The sequence below is a fragment of the Hypanus sabinus genome, chromosome 5 (assembly GCF_030144855.1).
Source record: "Hypanus sabinus isolate sHypSab1 chromosome 5, sHypSab1.hap1, whole genome shotgun sequence".
Taxonomy (NCBI): Eukaryota; Metazoa; Chordata; class Chondrichthyes; order Myliobatiformes; family Dasyatidae; genus Hypanus; species Hypanus sabinus.
The window spans coordinates 146,817,248-146,835,139 of NC_082710.1; the positions used below are offsets into that span (position 1 = coordinate 146,817,248).

The window sequence follows — 17,892 nt, forward strand, 5'->3', positions numbered from 1 at the left end:
CCTCCTGTGTGGCGGTGGAGACCGGACGTGGATTGAGCGACCACTTGGCCGACGACCTACAGTCCGTCTGTCTGAAAAAGCAGGATCTCCCAGTGGCCAGCCATTTCAATTCCACTTCCCAATCCCATTCCGATATGTCAATCCATGGTCTCTTCCTCTGCTGTGATGAGGCCGCACACTGGAGGAGCTTCACATTGTATTCCCTCTGGATAACGTGTAATATACTCATGCACACACGTCTGTGTCACCAACACCTGTGTGCAGACACTGCCTTGGCCCATGTAGTGATCCATCTTTTACCTGGTTCCCCAGTGTCTCCCTTCTGTCCCTTCATCTTCTCCATCTCGCCTTTGTTCAGCTCACCGGGCCGCCCCTGCACGCCACTCTCCCCCTTTGTCCCCTTCGCTCCGCTGATGCCCGGAGCACCGGGGAATCCTGGTAACCCTGGGTCACCTGAGGAGGAAGAGAACGTCAGTTTGTGCAGTCACCACTGTCGCGAACGTGCCCGCGGATGGGGTAATCACTGACCTTTGGCGCCCGGCAGTCCCACAATCCCTGGATCTCCGGGAAAACCTGGGCTCCCAGGGGCACCCATCATTCCCATCTCTCCTTTTGGACCTGTAGTTGGTGGAGGAAGATCAGAAAATCGCAATATATGAAATTCTGAGATCAACCATGAGGAGAGAAATACAGTTTATTTTTTAAGTTCCATCTCGGTGCAACTATAGAATAAGGATTCCTGATGCATTTGGAGGACTGCTCAGACTATCAGTCAATGCTAGAATCCCCGAGAGAGGGTCCAAGGTGACAGTGGATGATATGGGTGGAAATTGATCCTTCTAGATTCATCAGAGACTCAGACTCCCAAGCCTCCTGCACTCTGTGACCCCCTCCCACCAAGCGTAGGGTGCATGATCCCTGAGGAGATTCCCAAAAGGACCAGCTTGGTGAAAGTGTGAGAGAGATACTGTGAAATGGGGTAGTGGTGAGGAACACCCCCCTCACCCACGGCAGCTCACCAGTTGGTCAACTTGAAAGTGCGGATGGTTGAGGGTCCAGGACTAAAGACCCCTGATAGGGTCTGGGTGCCGCAGGGTTCTCAGAGCCTTGTAGGAAGTGTGAAAGATCAACGGTAGTCAGGCAAGGCTGGAATTCTTGGCCCTGTTCTTGGATATTACTACCTGAGGAGGTGGGAGCAGGTTTACTGTAGCAGTCCGAGGTTCCATGGAGAAACCAGAGATACGTGAAGTGGGCAGGAAGTTGGAATATCGTGTTCATTTCTGGTTGCCTCCTTGTAGGAAAGGTGTGGAAGTTTTGGAGACCATGCAGAGAGTTATCCGGATGCTGCCTGGACTAGAGAGCACGTCTTATTAGAATAGGTTCATTAATTTAGGTCCTTTCTCTTTGGAGTGAGAAGCCCAGGGTGGAAATGGGTCACACAAGGAGGCACAGTTTTAAGATGATTGGAGTAAAGCTTAGAGGGGATATCAGAAGAAAGTTCTTTACATGGAGAGTGGTAAGTGCATACCAAGGGTAGTGGTAGAGGCAGATACATTCGGGGCATTTAAAAAACTCTTAGATAGGCACGTGGATGGTAGAACAATGGAGGGCTGTGTAGGACAAAAGGGTTAGATTGATCTAAGAGTAGGTTAAAAAGTCGGCCGAAGGACTGTACTGTGTTGAAATGCTCTTTGTTCTGTGTTTTATGTTTAATGTTCTGTATTTCTCTATAGGTCTCCTTGGATCTATGGGACTCTGCTCCTTGGAGGTGAAGGGGAAATTTAATGGAGGCATTTGGAATTGGAAAGGATTTTGATGGAGTACAAGGAGAAATTGACTATGGGGGCAGGAGGCTAGAGGACCAAATGTCATGGAATAAAGAGAGGAGGAGGAGGGGAGTATTTTCACGCAGTGAGCTGTGGCAATCTAGAATATACTCAAGGTGAACTTTCAGGAAGGACTTTGGGAGAAATGGGAAAGAAGAAAAGTGGGGAAGAAGCAGGGAGTGGGTCTGGTTAAGGATTCACAGAGCCTCCAGGACTCTCTTCCCTTTCCGAGCTTCCGTAAGTTTGGATTTGATTTGGGATCGGTTTGAGAGGAAGTTCTGCAAACTGTCACTCACCTTGAAGTCCAGGAGGTCCATCTCTTCCTGGTAGTCCAATCTCACCTGGCTTTCCAGGCAGGCCAGGGAGACCCTTTGGTCCCCTCAGCCCCTGCTCTCCCTGTGGACCTGGGATGTCTAAGCCTGGGAAACCAGGGTCTCCTTTGGGCCCAGGGGGTCCCGTGTATCCTACAGAAGCAGAAATCACCACGGTCACATCACCGATTAACCTCCCCACAGTTCTGTATTTATGTCACGATGTGGTCCTCCAACTCACCTCTCTTTCACAATCTTGATACATTATTCCTGTCTCCCTGTCCTCTCCAGGCCTGGACTTGACTCCCTCCAAACGTTCTCCTATTTTTTCCTCTCCCCACCCCCTCCCTCACCTCTCTCAGTGGGTTGTATTCCAGAACTTTCTCACCACTTCCTACCCACTCCAGAGACCAGAACTCAGAAATCTGACTTTCCTGCTCGAGGTAACTAAAGTTTGAGCTCTGCCTTGCTGCTGTTAGGATGTCAAGGACTCGCCTCCCTGGTGAGGAGGGGCAGGCAAGCACTCTCAATCTCCCTGCCCACCTCCCCTAAGCAGCTTGATGCCCCTTAGCAATCCATCTGGCTCGCGTCACGCTGCTGTGTACGGTTCCTGCCCTGCCTTTTGGCCCGTGGCAGGTGGTGTGATCGACATTGCCAGCTAGGACCTACCGTTCAAGCCTGGTGGTCCCTGAGGTCCTGGCTTGCCAGGTATGCCTGGTGCTCCGACCCCCGGAGGTCCAGGCGGTCCGGGGGGACCCTGGGAGCCTCGCAGACCCGTGTTACCTGAAAGAAGGAAGAGGACGCACACGGACATGAAATCCTCAGTTTCCAGAGTCCATTACAAACCAGAGCCCGATCGTTGGATGCAGTAGTCACGGCCAGTAACGCTGTAGAGGCCCCCACACCTCACGGTCACCACTCATAGGTGTGTTTATGTCTGTATGTACTTACTAGCCTGCTATTCATTTCCTTACGGGCATTCACAAGAAAATAAAGAAATACATTAGAACTGATGAAAAACTATACATAAACAAAGCCTGACAAACTGTGGACGGATAACCAAGAACATGAATTGTAAAAGCTGTATGTTTAAAATCAGTTCAGTCTTGAGGTTAGTGAAGTTCCCTCTGATAGTTGTGACTGTTCCTGAACCTGGTGGTGTGGAACCCAAGGCTCCTGTGCCTCCTGCCCAGTGGTAATAGCAGGAAGTGGTACAGCCTGGATCTTGAGACTCCTCGATGATGGATGCTGCTATCTTGTGGCAGTGCTCTTTGTAAACGTGTTCATGATAGAGAGGGCTTTCCCTGTGATGGACTGCAACTCAGAATTGCCAATCACATGGACACGGTGGCCACACACGTGTGGGGGGGTGAGATGCAGAGCTGGGAATCCTCCAGAAACTGGTGCACCTCCTGACACCCCTCCCCAACGGCTCTGACAAAATTATACCGTCCGCTTGACGAGCTCCCCGCCCACCCTGAAACTCTGCTCCCTCCGGAGTGTGATACCCGTGGGCCTGCAGCAGTGAGCAGAGAGAGCTGGGGACAGGCAAGGCCAACCTATCACAAACAAGAGAAAATCTGCAGATGCTGGAAATCCAAAGCAGCACACACAAAAATGCTAGAGGATCTCAACAGGCCAGGCAGCACCTATGGAAAAGAGTGAACAGTCGACATTTCAGGCAGAGACGTCAACTTTTCCACAGACGCTGCCTGGCCTGCTGAGTTCCTCCAGCATTTAGTGTGAGTTGGGCAGCAGTTGACCAAGCCACGTCCTAATTGTATGCAAAGGTGCTGGCCTGTGCAATGGGGAGGGGGGGTGGAGAAAGGGAAGGGAGTTGGAGAAGGTTTAGGCAGAAGGGTGCTGAGGGGAGGGGAAGTACGAGGAGGCGGATGTATGGGGAGGGGGAGATGGGAAGCGGACGTGAGAAAGGCAGGCGTGGAGAGGGAGAGGGAGAAATGTGGGGAGGGTTGGGTGCTATGTGGAGAGAGGGGTAGAGGTGTGAGGAGGGCCAGTGTCAGGAGGATGAGGAGAGGCGCCGGTAGATACTCAGAGAAGGGGCTTGCTCATTCCCATCGCAGACCTTCACTCACCTTTAATGCCGGAGAAACCTGGAGGTCCCGGCTGTCCCGGTCTGCCCGGGATCCCAGGGAAACCTGCATCCCCTTTAAGTCCTGGAACTCCGTCCAACCCTGGGTTGCCTGGGAACCCCGGAGGGCCCGGGAGCCCCACTCCCGGAACACCCTGGATCCAGGGAAAGAGAGGGTTAGCTGCTGGCAGAGAATGGGGGTCGGGGAGGGATTATGATAGAGGAGAGGGAGCGGATGGGGGGGAGATGTGGTGTGAGGAAGGGGAAGGGAGGGAGGGGGAGTGGAATTTAGAGAAAGGCATAGGAAGAAGGGCCATCAAGGGTGGAGGGGAGAGAATTGGGTAGGAGGGAGGGGGAGGGAGATGGAAGGAGTGGGAGTGAATGGGTGGAGAGGTAGGAGGTGGAGATGAGGGACAGGAGCGAGGGAAGGGAGAGGGGAGGAGAAGGGAAGGGGGGGAGGGAGACGGATGTGTCCTCTACACCTGTCCCCCCTCCCAGCATTTTCACAGATCCCCTCTGAAGTCCCCACCGTCCCGTCAAGCAGCATAGCCCAGATCACAGGAATACCCTGCTCCTCTCCCTTCAGGATCTTCTGCCCATTCCATCCCTCCATGTCCTCTGGGCACCCCTCCCCCCATCCCCCGCTGCTGGGACCTTCAGTGTTTGCTGAAATGCCCCATTAACCTTCAGCACTGCCACCCCAGTACAGAACTCCCTGGGACTTTGACCGTCGCTCTGGAGACAGGGGGTACCACCGAGCTCAGGGCAGGCAAGCTTCCCCACTGACCTTCTCTCCCGGGAGTCCAGGTGGGCCAGGCTGACCGTCCGCTCCGGGCCTGCCAGTGAGGCCGGGAGAACCTTGTTCTCCAGGAAGTCCATCCGTACCTGGGAAGTGAAAGAAGAGGGATTACCCTGGGCATCACAGGCCAGTCAGTCTTACCCCACACCACTGGAGAGGATTCTTACAGTCAGGATTTACCAGCATTTGGAAAAGCGTAATCTAATCAGGGGTATTCAGCGTTGCTTTGTGAAGGACAGATTGTGCCTTGTTTGAGGAAGTGACAGAACAGTCTGATGAAGGGAGAGCAGTGGGAGTGGATTCTGGTCGGATGTTTCACAAGATTCACCAGGGTGGGTTCACCCAGGAAGTCAAGAGGATGGGATCCAGGGAGACTTGGCTGTGTGGCTTGAGCACAGAAGGCAGAGGGTGGTAGTAGATGGAATGTACCCAGCCCGGAGGTCGGTGACCAGTGCTGTTCTGGGACCTCTGCTCTTGGTGAAATTGATGGATGACTTCCATGAGGAAGTGGAAGGGCAGGTTAGAGAAAACTTAAAGATTGGTGGTGTTGTGGGTAGTGTAAAAGGTTGTTGTAGTTTGTGACGGGACATTGATAGGATGCGGAGCTGGGCTGAGAACTGGCAGATGGAGCTCAAATCGGAGAAGTATGAAGCAGAGGTCGAACTTGAAGGCAGAGTACAGAGCAGGATTCTTAGCAGTGCTGGGTAACAGAGGGATGCTGTGGTCCTGTCCATAGATCCCACAGATTTGTCGGGCTTGTTGACAGGGTTTTTAAGAAAGCGTGTGGTGTGTTGACCTCCGTTAGTCGGGGGATTTGAGTTTAAGAGCCGTGAGGTAATGTTGCAGCTCTCTAAAGCTTTGGACACCACAGTAACTTAGCGGTTAGCATAATGCTATTACAGGTCGGAGTACAGAGTTCAATTCCAACGTCATCTGTACATCCTCCCAGTGGAACGCTCCAGTTACCTCCCACTGTCCGAAGATGTACCGGTCGGTTAAGTGGTTATTGTATATTGTCCCGTGATTTGGGTAGGGTTAAATCAGGGCTGGGCATCACGGCTCAAAGGGTTGTATGGGCCCACTTCACACAGTAGCTCAATAAATAAATAAATGAATGAGCGGGAGAGTTTATGGTTACCATAGGGACTATGTGATAATGATATGAACTGTACTGTTACAGTGCGGTGTGTGTCATTACAGTACAGTGTGAACCATTACAGTGCGGTGTGAACCGGTAACGATGGAACAACATTACCTTTAGGCCCGGTGGGGCCCGGAAATCCTATCCCTGGCGGACCTGGATCCCCTTTGGGTCCAATGTCTCCCTGCTGACCTGGGAAACCCGGAAAACCTGGATCACCTGTTGGGAGAGTCAGCAAGAGTTACACACCCTCACACACAAAGCGTCACACACCTGCGCCTGATGTGTCTCAGAAACCTTCAATCACACTGTCACATACCCTCACTCACTCACACACACACACACACACACACACACACACACACAAAATGCGTCACACATTCACAGAGTCATATACTGTCACAGACACACACCCTCACACACACACACAGTATCACACTCACACACCCTTACTCAGTGATGACACAGCCTCACACACACTGTGTCAAGCATCCTCACACACCCTCAGTGACACCCTCTCTGGGAGGTCGGCAGGTAACCGGGACACTTTCTGCAGCTGTCTACACGTTACTCGGTGACAGGCCTGTGGGGGTGGGTTTCAGGTGCCGCTGTTGTACCTCTGCTCCCTGGCTGGCCCTTTTCTCCTCGTGGGCCCGGAAATCCTGGTGGTCCTGGCAAACCTATGGATTTTCCCGATTCGCCTTTCCGACCTGTTGCAGGGAAGGTTGAAACAATGAGCAATCCGTGGACAGGAGCCCCGCCTCACCTCCCTGTGCCCAGGTACCGAGCCCTGTTGGCCTGGGTCCACCGAGATGTAACACTGAGCGTCATAGGAAGTCATTCCTGCCTCGGGATCAATAAAGTATGTCTGTCTGTCTGGTAAGAATCAGGACTCTTCCAACCAGAAAGGTTCACCCCCACCCCACCCCCCACCATGTCAAACAGGGTGTTACAACACCCACCTCTCCAGAACTCCCCACCCCTCTGCAACACCACGACCCTCTCACTGCACACGTGTCACTGGCCTTGGCCCATACAGATACGCCGCTGGACAATGCTGGGAGTTTAGAATTTACGCCTCGTTTTCAGTCCCTTGGGACCTCATCTACCCCCCCCCCCAACAACCCCCTGCGACCTCTGCCCTCCCCTCCCCCCCCAGTCGCCACGGGTGCAATGATCCAGATCGCTGACCTGCTCCTTTAAACCTCTGATCAGATGCAGAAGTTTGCCCTGGGAAGGGAGGGAGGGAATCCAACCCACTGCTGTGGCCGGGAAAATCTGTTCCAAATGTTCACGGAGGTAGATTCTGGATTCTGGACTGCTCTTTCCTGAGAGTGAATAGATCAGGGCGTGGGGAATCGGAGGGATTGGGCAGGGGGAGTCAGGAGAAAGGAGGGATGGAGCATCCCACCCTGACCCAGCACATTATCCCTTTCCTATCCTCTATCATCTCACGCACTGGGTGGGTAGAGGTGGGGTTGGACGGGGAGATCCTGCCCACGTCTGCCAGGGTAGGGGCCAGTGATGCTGTGGGAGATCCCTCACAGCCAGTCCCCACCTCCCTGACAGCCCAGTCCCTCTGGTACACACTCGTCCCCTGCTCCGCGCCCCGCGTGACACTGGGAATGCAGGTGGGGTGTCTGTGACCGGCTGGTGAAGGGAAATCGAGGGCTTGGGATATACACAGTCTGAGCGGCAGAGACGAGTGGGATTCATGGACTTACCTCTGGCCCCAGGCAGGCCTGGCTGCCCTGGAAAGCCCTGGATGCCCTTTACCCCCGGGTGTCCCGGGGGTCCGATGCCTGGGGTGCCGGGTAGTCCCTGGTCTCCTGGTAGTCCTTGAGGTCCCGGAGGCCCCGGCAGTCCCGGCTCTCCTTTGAAGCCGATCGTTGCCTGAGCGTGGGAGAGGCCGTTAGCAGCTGCAGGTCATTTGGCCGTGGATGTTGACCCCACCCCCGGTGATGGCTAGACACATCACCCCCGCTCTACGGAGGAGGGGTGCTCGGTCGCCCCCCCCCCCAACATCACTGCCCCAACGCCCTCCCCATGGAAACCCTCAATGGGAGACTATTTGGACAACCCCCAGAGAAAGTTCTCCCACTAAACCCAGGAACCTACTTTCCCTACAGTCCCAAGAGGGGAATCAGTCACCGATATCCGGGGGCGGTGAAATTGAGGCTTTTTAAGAGGGTGGGGGGGGGTTCACAGGAGGGGAATCATGGAAGGTAAGTGGATTCACAAGAAGCTGATTGACAAGCAGGTGGGAGGGATTCACAGTGGAGGGGTGTGGAGATTTACGGTGGGTGGAGGCGGATTCACGGGATGTGTGTGAATCCATGGGGGGGGTGACGATTTATGAGGGTTGGGGGGGTGGGGATGCACAGGGGGAGTGTGATTTACTGGGAGAGCGGGAATGCACCCACCTCTCTGCAGATGACCAATGATGGTGACTAGTTCCACGGCAGTCTGAGAACTGGGTGTGTGGGGGGGGGGGGGGGGGAATCAGGACGGGGGATGGGAGCTGGAAAGGGGTGGAGGGAATCAGGAAAAGGAATGGGGGAATCAGGAAGGTGGTGGGGAATCAGGAAGGGCTATTGGGGAATCAGGAAGGGGGATGGGGAATCAGGAAGGGCTATTGAGGAATCAGGAAGGTGGTGGGGAATCAGGAAGGGGGATGGGGAATCAGGAAGGGCTATTGGGGAATCAGGAAGGTGGTGGGGAATCAGGAAGGTGGTGGGGAATCAGGAAGGGCTATTGGGGATTCAGGAAGGGGGATGGGGAATCAGGAAGGTGGTGGGGAATCAGGAAGGGGGATGGGGAATCAAGAAGGGGGATGGGGAATCAGGAAGGGGGATGGGGAATCTGGAAGGGCTATTGGGGAATCAGGAAGGGGGATGGGGAAGATTTGGGAGGGAAGGACAGGGCGGGGAGATGCCTCAGTGTGTTGCCCACTATGGGACTGTGGTTGAGGTTCAAGCAATTAGCCCCACAACCTCTCCACCCCACCCCACCCCCATCCCTACCCACACCCCACTATTCCTGTCACTCACTGGCTCTCCTTTGAATCCAGGCAGGCCGGGGACTCCGTCCTTCCCGGGAATTCCATCTGCACCAGGAAAGCCCGGATTTCCCGGGAAACCCCTCTCCCCCCGGTCTCCCTTCAGACCGGGCAGAGTGAGGATGTCACCCGGGTCACCCTTGGCTCCGGGGAATCCCGTCGACCCTGGAACGCCGGCAGGACCCTGTGGAAACGGGGGTGTCTGTCAGTTACTGACGCAGGAACCATACAGTAGCCCCACCCCACCCCCACCTTCCAACCCCCACCCCGACCACAACCCACACACAAACACGCACATCAGACGCACCACATGGTCCCACACAATAAATTCCCCCCCACAACATGCACACCTTCCACATTCCCCCAGCAACAGCCCCTCTTCCCCAGGGCAATGTTCTGCTCCCTTCATTCTCCTCCCACTCATCCCCCTGCACTTTCACTTAAACCCTCGCCACAATTCCCTAACCCCCACACCTTTCCTCCCCTCAACTCTTCCCTTCCCCTCATCCCGCCACTCCTCCCAGTCCCTCCCTTAACCACCACCCTTCCCCCACCCCATACCTCTTCTTACCCCTAGTCCCACTAACCAGCTCCTTCCCTCTACCCTGCCCCACCCCTTCCAATGAGGACGAGTTGTTGCTCTCCCTGTCCAGCACCGCCCTCGGCTCCCAGGGTATTTCTCGGAGTCTGTCCCACATCGAGGCTCCTGGTCCTGGTCCCCCCATGACCATTCTCTCCCATCTACCCAGTCGATGTTTTTATGGCATAGGCTCAAATAGAGAAAGCCCCACCGTCCAACAGCTCCTCCCCCCACCAAACATTCTCAGTCCTGTGGTCTTCCCTCGGTTGCCCATATAAACACACTTCTGAACTCCCTGCCTCCAGGCAGTTCCCCAACTTGGAATAAGTGGAATGGTCAATACTCACGGGCTGGCCTTGGAGTCCTATCCTTCCTGGTGGTCCTCGCTCTCCCTTGCTCCCTGGAACCCCTTGATCACCTGCACGATGCCAGAATAGGAAAGTTTGGTCTCCCACATCAGGTCTGCGCCTCCGTCGGCGAAGGTCCCCCGCCATCCCAGATCCACTCTGAACTCTCAGCCTGGGAGTCACTGCAGTGCCCATCGTTCTCAGGAACCGTGCCGCATCCTCAATCAGGGCATGCCGCGGCAAACCTGGCTCAGTACTAAACTCAGCTTTGGGTGACCAGGACCGGCCAGTCCTTCAGTTCTTCTCTCTCAGGCTCGACCTGCTGGGGGCTACAGCCCTGCGTTTCTGCACCTGCACTCTCACCCTATCACAGACATTCTCTTTATTCTATCTGTCCCTCCCCCGCAGCTGGACGCCACCTAGCTTTCTGTCGTCCCCAGACCAGAAGTGTCAGCCCTGGCTCTCTCTCCACGGACACCGCCTGATCTGCTGAGTGTTTCCCAAACGTTCTGCTCTTATTCTCTGTTGTGCAGGGACGCGCGATTAAAAAAATCACAGTTGGCAGGCAAGGGGGCAAGGCTCCCCCTGACGTAAAAGCATAGCTTCACCATCAGCTCATCATCACATATCTGCGTCAGTGGGTTAATGTCCCGGTGCAAGCTTCACACCAGTGACTGCGAACGCTCACTACCCCCTTCCAGAGAGCTTTGGCCACTCTCCCACATCCCAAGGACGGGACACAGCTCTCCCAACTTCCACCGTCCGGGGCTTTGCACGTTCACTCACCTGGTAGCCCAGGAGGGCCTTGGGGTCCTGGTGGTCCAATTAACACAGTGGCATTGCAGTGGTAGCAGGTATCTCCCTTGGTCCCTGCAAGGGAATCCAGATACGGATGATTGCAGCTTTTATCCCCCATCACGTTCGGCGAGTTGCAGGGGGCTGTTCAGCCCGTTCCATCCACCAGCCCTTCCTGTTCCATACCCATATCCCCTCTCCCGGAAGATCCATTGGTCTCTGGCTCCAACAGACCCCGGATGAAACATCGATCACCTCGAGGGGACTGACAGGGTGAATGCAGGGAAGATGTTCCCTTGAGGGAGGAGCTAGAACCAGAGGTTATTGTTCACAAATAACCATGGACAAGGCCACTCGATTCTCTCTTGGTGGGACGCGAGTCTGGGGAAGCTTTTCCTCAATGAAGAGTGTCAGACGTAGGCCGGGGGGAGGGCATTGGAAAGTTTCCAGGGGAGGTGGGTGTGTGGAATGGAGGTTATGGTCAGGTCAGTCCTGATCTTATCAAAGGGTGAGCAGGCCTCCTCCTACTGCTTTACCATTGGACAGGGTGAGGGAGAGCTGCCTCAGGTGTGGGGATGTGACGCCTGAACAATGGAGGTCATGGTTTGAGGCTCTTTCATTTCCTCATTGTCACTCTGTCCTCAGAATGGAAATATTTTCCTCTCAGCTCCATCACCTCACTTTAATACCTCAGTGGAAAGGTCTCACTGCCCCCTCTGAGGAGCAGACTCCACACCTAGGTTCAACAGCTTTGATTAATTGTAATACAAATCTGTATTCCCACAACCTTGAAGTGAAACACAAAGTCTCCACAACTCTGTGAAATTCCCCTTTATGTGACCTTGTTTATTGACATCTGCACTTGGAGCTCTGAACTCCCGCCCTTCACCCCCACAGGGCTGAGCAGAGCCATTATGCCTCCAGTTCACAGTGGGGGAATGAGGCAGAGGGCCCAGGGAAGTAGGAGAGTGGGACAGCACCTGATCTACAGTGACCATCGAGCACCAATCACGTTTATTCTTCCACGTTCCATTTAATGGCCGATGGAATCGAATGCAAGAGTGCGTGAGGTGTTGCACTTTGGGATGACAAACCCGCGTAGGACTTACACACTGAACTGTGGGGCGCCAAGGGCTGTGGTGGAACAGAGGGATCTGGGGGCGCAGGTCCATAATTCTTCAGTAGTGTCGTGAGGTGAGCTTTTGACACCTTGCCCTTCAGAAATCAAACAGTTGAGTACAGGAGTTGGGATGTCATGTTGAAGCTGTATACAATGTTGGGGAGGCTGCTTTTGGAGTGCAGGGGGTCACCTACCTACTGTAAGGATATCAATGAGCTTGAACGAGTGCTGAGAAAATTTACCAGGATGTTGCCGAGATTGGAGAAGCTGAGTGATCGGGAAAGGCTGAACAGGTTAGGATGTGATTCCCTGCAGCACTGAGTTGATGGAAGTATATAAAGTCATACAAAGTATACAATGGGGTAAATGAAAGCTTTTTCCCACTGAGGATGGGTGAATCTAAACCTAGAGGAAACAGATTAAGGGCAAAAGGTGAAATATTTGAGAGGAACCTGAAGGGAACTTGTTTACTCAGAGGGTGGTGTGAGTGTGGAACAAGCAGCCAGTGGAAGTGGGTTTGCAGGTTTGAATTCCACATTTAAGTGAAGTTTTGATAGGTATGTGAGTGTGAGGGTAATAGTCTATGGTCCCGATGTAGGGTGATGGGAATGGGCAGAGTAACAGTTTAGCACAGGCTAGATGTACCGAAGGGCCTTCTAATGTGTTGTAGTACTCTTGAATTCTGGTGGGTCCCCTCACCCACCAGCGCACTGAGGGGTCATTTACCTCACCAATTTACTTAAAATCTGTATGGCTTTGGGACATGCGAGTTGACCAGAGCACCCAGGGGAGACCAACCCTCGGGGTGACAGAGAGAACATACACAGGGCATACCTGAGGTCGGGACTGAACCCGGACCTGTGAGCCTGCGGTCGTGAGGAAGGATGAGGAGAGATGTAACAGGCAAGTCCCACATCAGCAATACGAAGGAGACTGACTGACTGGTTGGTAGAGATCAGAGGGCGCAGAGTGAAGGGGGTGGCCAAATGATGTGTGGTAGATGTTGGGGGGGGGGGTGGAGAGTTTCTGCACCTCGAGTTGTGAAAGAGAAGGGGAAGCAGCCTCAAGAGGAATACTCGAAGGGAAATGAGAACTCCTAGGAAATAAGATGGACGCTGCGGGAGAGCAGAGGTGTGGGCTGAGGGGCTGAATAGCCTTTTACATAGGCTGTGGGGTGAAGAATTAGGCCATTCAGCCCATTGAATCATCTCCGCCATTTGATGATGGCTCATTTATATCCCTCCATTCTCCTGCCTTCTCCCTGTAACATTTGAGCAGGACCACTGAGGGGCAAAGAAAGTTGGTTTGAGGTGTCAGTCTTCCCCCCCCACAGGCCCCACTTCCACCCATCCTGATCTCTTGATACCACAAACACTTCTTGTCACCACACACCAGCTTACCTTTCATCCCCATCTCCCCTCGGTAACCGGGAGGTCCAACAGGTCCCTTCGGCCCAGGTATACTGATACAGTCTTCCTTAGACACTGAGGCAGCAGAAGACAAAGCAATTAAACTGAGAGTAAAGGTCAATGGCTGAAGTCTACCATCACTGCATGACTTGTATGCGTCCAGGACAAACAAGTGGGCAGGAAAAGCCATAATGGACACTGCACATTCAGCTAACTACCTTCTCCAAAAGCTCCTTTCTGTAAACTGCTATAGGACTATTAAATCAAAAAACTTAAAGCTCCCTTAAAAATTTCTTCCCCAGTCAGTTCTGATCTGATCATCCAGCCTAGTTACCCCCACCCCCCTCTATCTATTACCTCAGTCACAGCACTGTAAACACTTCAAACCACTTTTTATAAAGCTGTTTGCTTTGTAAGTACATGCTGGTATTTATGTATTTATGCACATTTTATTCAATTTTTGTTGCATGTATCACAAACACACCATAGTAAATTGCTAATACATGTAAACGTTATGGTGAATGAAGCTGATGTCGGATCCTCTAACATCCAACTCTTGTCCTAGGTCCAATTGTAACTAGATGTCCATAACTGGCTCTCTCTTTACCTCTTCTTCCCCCACATCCCAAAGAGCCCCTTAACCCTTGAACTGTTTTCAGGAGGGCAGCTGCTTTTGTAGGAAGCTTGTCACCTGACCAGCTCACAGCAAAATACCATGAGCGATGCTCTGTTCTGATGCCTCGTTCCAGCTTGAGCATGATCTGTTCCACCTGACCAGCCTGCATGTGAGGGGGCAGCGAGGGTGATATTGGTCTGGTTGTTCTGTAAGAGCTGTTGTAGGAGTCTCCATTCACTGGCTCATGTCACAGTCCTGTGGGTGTCACCACATACTACGGCTTGCAAAGAAAATGGCCATCTTATCAGATCCGCTCTACACCATCACATTCTCATTCATCACCAGGCCTCAGGACTAAAACACACACAAAGCAAAGGTGCTGTACTAATTCCTGGTGTATGCATCACTTCTCCTTTCTCAGAAGCTTGAGGAGACCTGGCACGTTGCTAAACAACCCAACTTCTACAGATGCGCTGTTCGAAGTATTCTGACCGGTAGCATCACCATGCCAAAGCGCAGGGACACCGGGGGTAGTTAACACAGCCCGGTTCCGCATGGGCACAGCTCTCCTCACTATTGACAGCATCTACAGGAGGTGTTGCCACAAGAAAGCCACACCTATCATCACAGCCCCCACCATATGGGTCGTGTCCTCTTCTCGCAGCTACCGTCAGGCAGGAGGTACAGAAGCCTGGAAGTTCCTCACCACCAGCTTCAAGTACAGCTGCTTCCCGACGACCATCAGGTTCTTGAACCTCAGCAGTGGAACCCTCTCGCACTACCGTGGACTTGGCTCTGCATTTTTTTTTTTGCGCTGATCTTCTTCAGTGTTGTCTATTTTATGCTCTGTACCGACGAGCCCGGGTTTTCACTCTACCTCATCGTCGTTGTGCACATTTAGTGCCGGAGTATGCGGCAACACTTGTGGGCTGGCCCCAGAACATTGGTGTTGGCTGTTAATGCAAGCGATGCATATCACTGTCTGTGTCCATGTACACAATGAATAAATCAATCTGAATCTGACCATAAATTAAACTCAGCTAATATTTGACATAAGAATCAGAATCAGTTTATTGTGCTGGAAACCATTGCTATTTAATAATACTTTTTATAAGATTTGAACTTTTTAACAAGCTCATGTATTTTTCACACACACTGGCAGAAAGTGATATAGCAGCTAAACTAACGATTTATCACTTTTCTCATTTTACGTTGGCTAAGTTTTGGCACATTATCCCTGTAATGTAATTGTTTTAATTATATAAATTTAATTAAATATAGCCTACTAATTAATTCATCATTAACCCCCCCCCCCAAGCCATCAGGCTGATTAACACCTCCACCTATTACCCCCCCCCAAGCCATCAGGCTGATTAACACCTCCACCTATTACCCCCCCAAGCCATCAGGCTGATTAACACCTCCACCTATTACCCCCCCACCAAGCCATCAGGCAGATTAACACCTCCACCTATTACCCCCCCCCAAGCCATCAGGCTGATTAACACCTCCACCTATTACCCCCCCCAAGCCATCAGGCTGATTAACACCTCCACCTATTACCCCCCCAAGCCATCAGGCTGATTAACACCTCCACATATTACCCCCCCACCAAGCCATCAGGCTGATTAACACCTCCACCTATTACCCCCCCCCCAAGCCATCAGGCTGATTAACACCTCCACCTATTACCCCCCCCCAAGCCATCAGGCTGATTAACACCTCCACCTATTACCCCCCCACCAAGCCATCAGGCTGATTAACACCACCACCTATTAACCCCCCCCCAAGCCATCAGGCTGATTAACACCTCCACCTATTACCCCCCCCAAGCCATCAGGCTGATTAACACCTCCACCTATTAACCCCCCAAGGCATCAGGCTGATTAACACCTCCACCTATTACCCCCCCCCCAAGCCATCAGGCTGATTAACACCTGCACCTATTAACCCCGGCATCAGGCTGATTAACACCTGCACCCTATTAACCCCCCCAAGGCATCAGGCTGATTAACACCTCCACCTATTACCCCCCCACCAAGCCATCAGGCTGATTAACACCACCACCTATTAACCCCCCCCCAAGCCATCAGGCTGATTAACACCTCCACCTATTACCCCCCCCAAGCCATCAGGCTGATTAACACCTCCACCTATTAACCCCCCCAAGGCATCAGGCTGATTAACAACCTCCACCTATTACCCCCCCCCCCCAAGCCATCAGGCTGATTAACACCTGCACCTATTAACCCCGGCATCAGGCTGATTAACACCTCCACCTATTAACCCCCTCAAGCCATCAGGCTGATTAACACCTCCACCTATTAACCCCCCCAAGCCATCAGGCTGATTAACACCTCCACCTATTACCCCCCCAAGCCATCAGGCTGATTAACACCTCCACCTATTACCCCCCCACCAAGCCATCAGGCTGATTAACACCTCCATCTATTACCCCCCCCAAGCCATCAGGCTGATTAACACATCCACCTATTACCCCCCCCCAAGTCATCAGGCTGATTAACACCTCCACCTATTACCCCCCCACCAAGCCATCAGGCTGATTAACACCTCCACCTATTACCCCCCCCCACCAAGCCATCAGGCTGATTAACACCTCCACCTATTACCCCCCCCACCAAGCCATCAGGCTGATTAACACCTCCACCTATTACCCCCCCCACCAAGCCATCAGGCTGATTAACACCTCCACCTATTACCCCCCCCACCAAGCCATCAGGCTGATTAACACCTCCACCTATTACCCCCCCCAAGCCATCAGGCTGATTAACACCTCCACCTATTCCCCCCCCCCCAAGCCATCAGGCTGATTAACACCTCCACCTATTACCCGCCCCCCCCAAGCCATCAGGCTGATTAACACCTGCACCTATTAACCCCCCCAAGGCATCAGGCTGATTAACACCTGCACCTATTAACACCCCAAGGCATCAGGCTGATTAACACCTCCACCTATTAACCCCCCCAAGGCATCAGGCTGATTAACACCTCCACCTATTACCCCCCCCCCCCAAGCCATCAGGCTGATTAACACCTCCACATATTAACCCAGGCATCAGGCTGATTAACACCTGCACCTATTAACCCCCCCAAGGCATCAGGCTGATTAACACCTGCACCTATTAACACCCCAAGGCATCAGGCTGATTAACACCTCCACCTATTAACCCCCCCAAGGCATCAGGCTGATTAACACCTCTACCTATTACCCCCCCCAAGCCATCAGGCTGATTAACACCTCCACCTATTACCCCCCCCCCCACCAAGCCATCAGGCTGATTAACACCACCTATTACCCCCCCCACCAAGCCATCAGGCTGATTAACACCTCCACCTATTACCCCCCCCCAAGCCATCAGGCTGATTAACACCTCCACCTATTACCCCCCCCCAAGCCATCAGGCTGATTAACACCTCCACCTATTAACCCCCCCAAGGCATCAGGCTGATTAACACCTCCACCTATTAACCCCCCCCCCAAGCCATCAGGCTGATTAACACCTCCACCTATTACCCCCCCCAAGCCATCAGGCTGATTAACACCTCCACCTATTAACCCCTCCAAGGCATCAGGCTGATTAACACCTCCACCTATTACCCCCCCCCCCCAAGCCATCAGGCTGATTAACACCTTCACCTATTAACCCCGGCATCAGGCTGATTAACACCTGCACCTATTAACCCCCCCAAGGCATCAGGCTGATTAACACCTCCACCTATTAACACCCCAAGGCATCAGGCTGATTAACACCTGCACCTATTAACCCCCCCAAGGCATCA

General features: G+C 53.0%; 1 protein-coding gene across 3 annotated transcripts in view; it reads right to left on the reverse strand.

Moving 5' to 3' along the window:
* LOC132394427 (collagen alpha-1(IV) chain-like) overlaps positions 1-17,892 on the reverse strand; it is a 133,675-nt gene that overhangs the window by 29,648 nt on the left and 86,135 nt on the right. For all 3 annotated transcript variants that reach the window (XM_059970565.1, XM_059970568.1, XM_059970566.1), the window contains exons 22-34: positions 13,467-13,550; positions 10,938-11,021; positions 10,152-10,222; positions 9,217-9,408; positions 7,891-8,059; positions 6,784-6,876; positions 6,281-6,385; positions 5,014-5,111; positions 4,231-4,381; positions 2,807-2,920; positions 2,123-2,290; positions 529-618; positions 301-453 (exon numbers count right to left, since the gene is read on the reverse strand). In XM_059970565.1, coding sequence (XP_059826548.1) covers positions 301-453; positions 529-618; positions 2,123-2,290; positions 2,807-2,920; positions 4,231-4,381; positions 5,014-5,111; positions 6,281-6,385; positions 6,784-6,876; positions 7,891-8,059; positions 9,217-9,408; positions 10,152-10,222; positions 10,938-11,021; positions 13,467-13,550 — 1,572 coding nt within the window. The remainder of the gene's footprint in view (positions 1-300; positions 454-528; positions 619-2,122; positions 2,291-2,806; positions 2,921-4,230; positions 4,382-5,013; positions 5,112-6,280; positions 6,386-6,783; positions 6,877-7,890; positions 8,060-9,216; positions 9,409-10,151; positions 10,223-10,937; positions 11,022-13,466; positions 13,551-17,892) is intronic.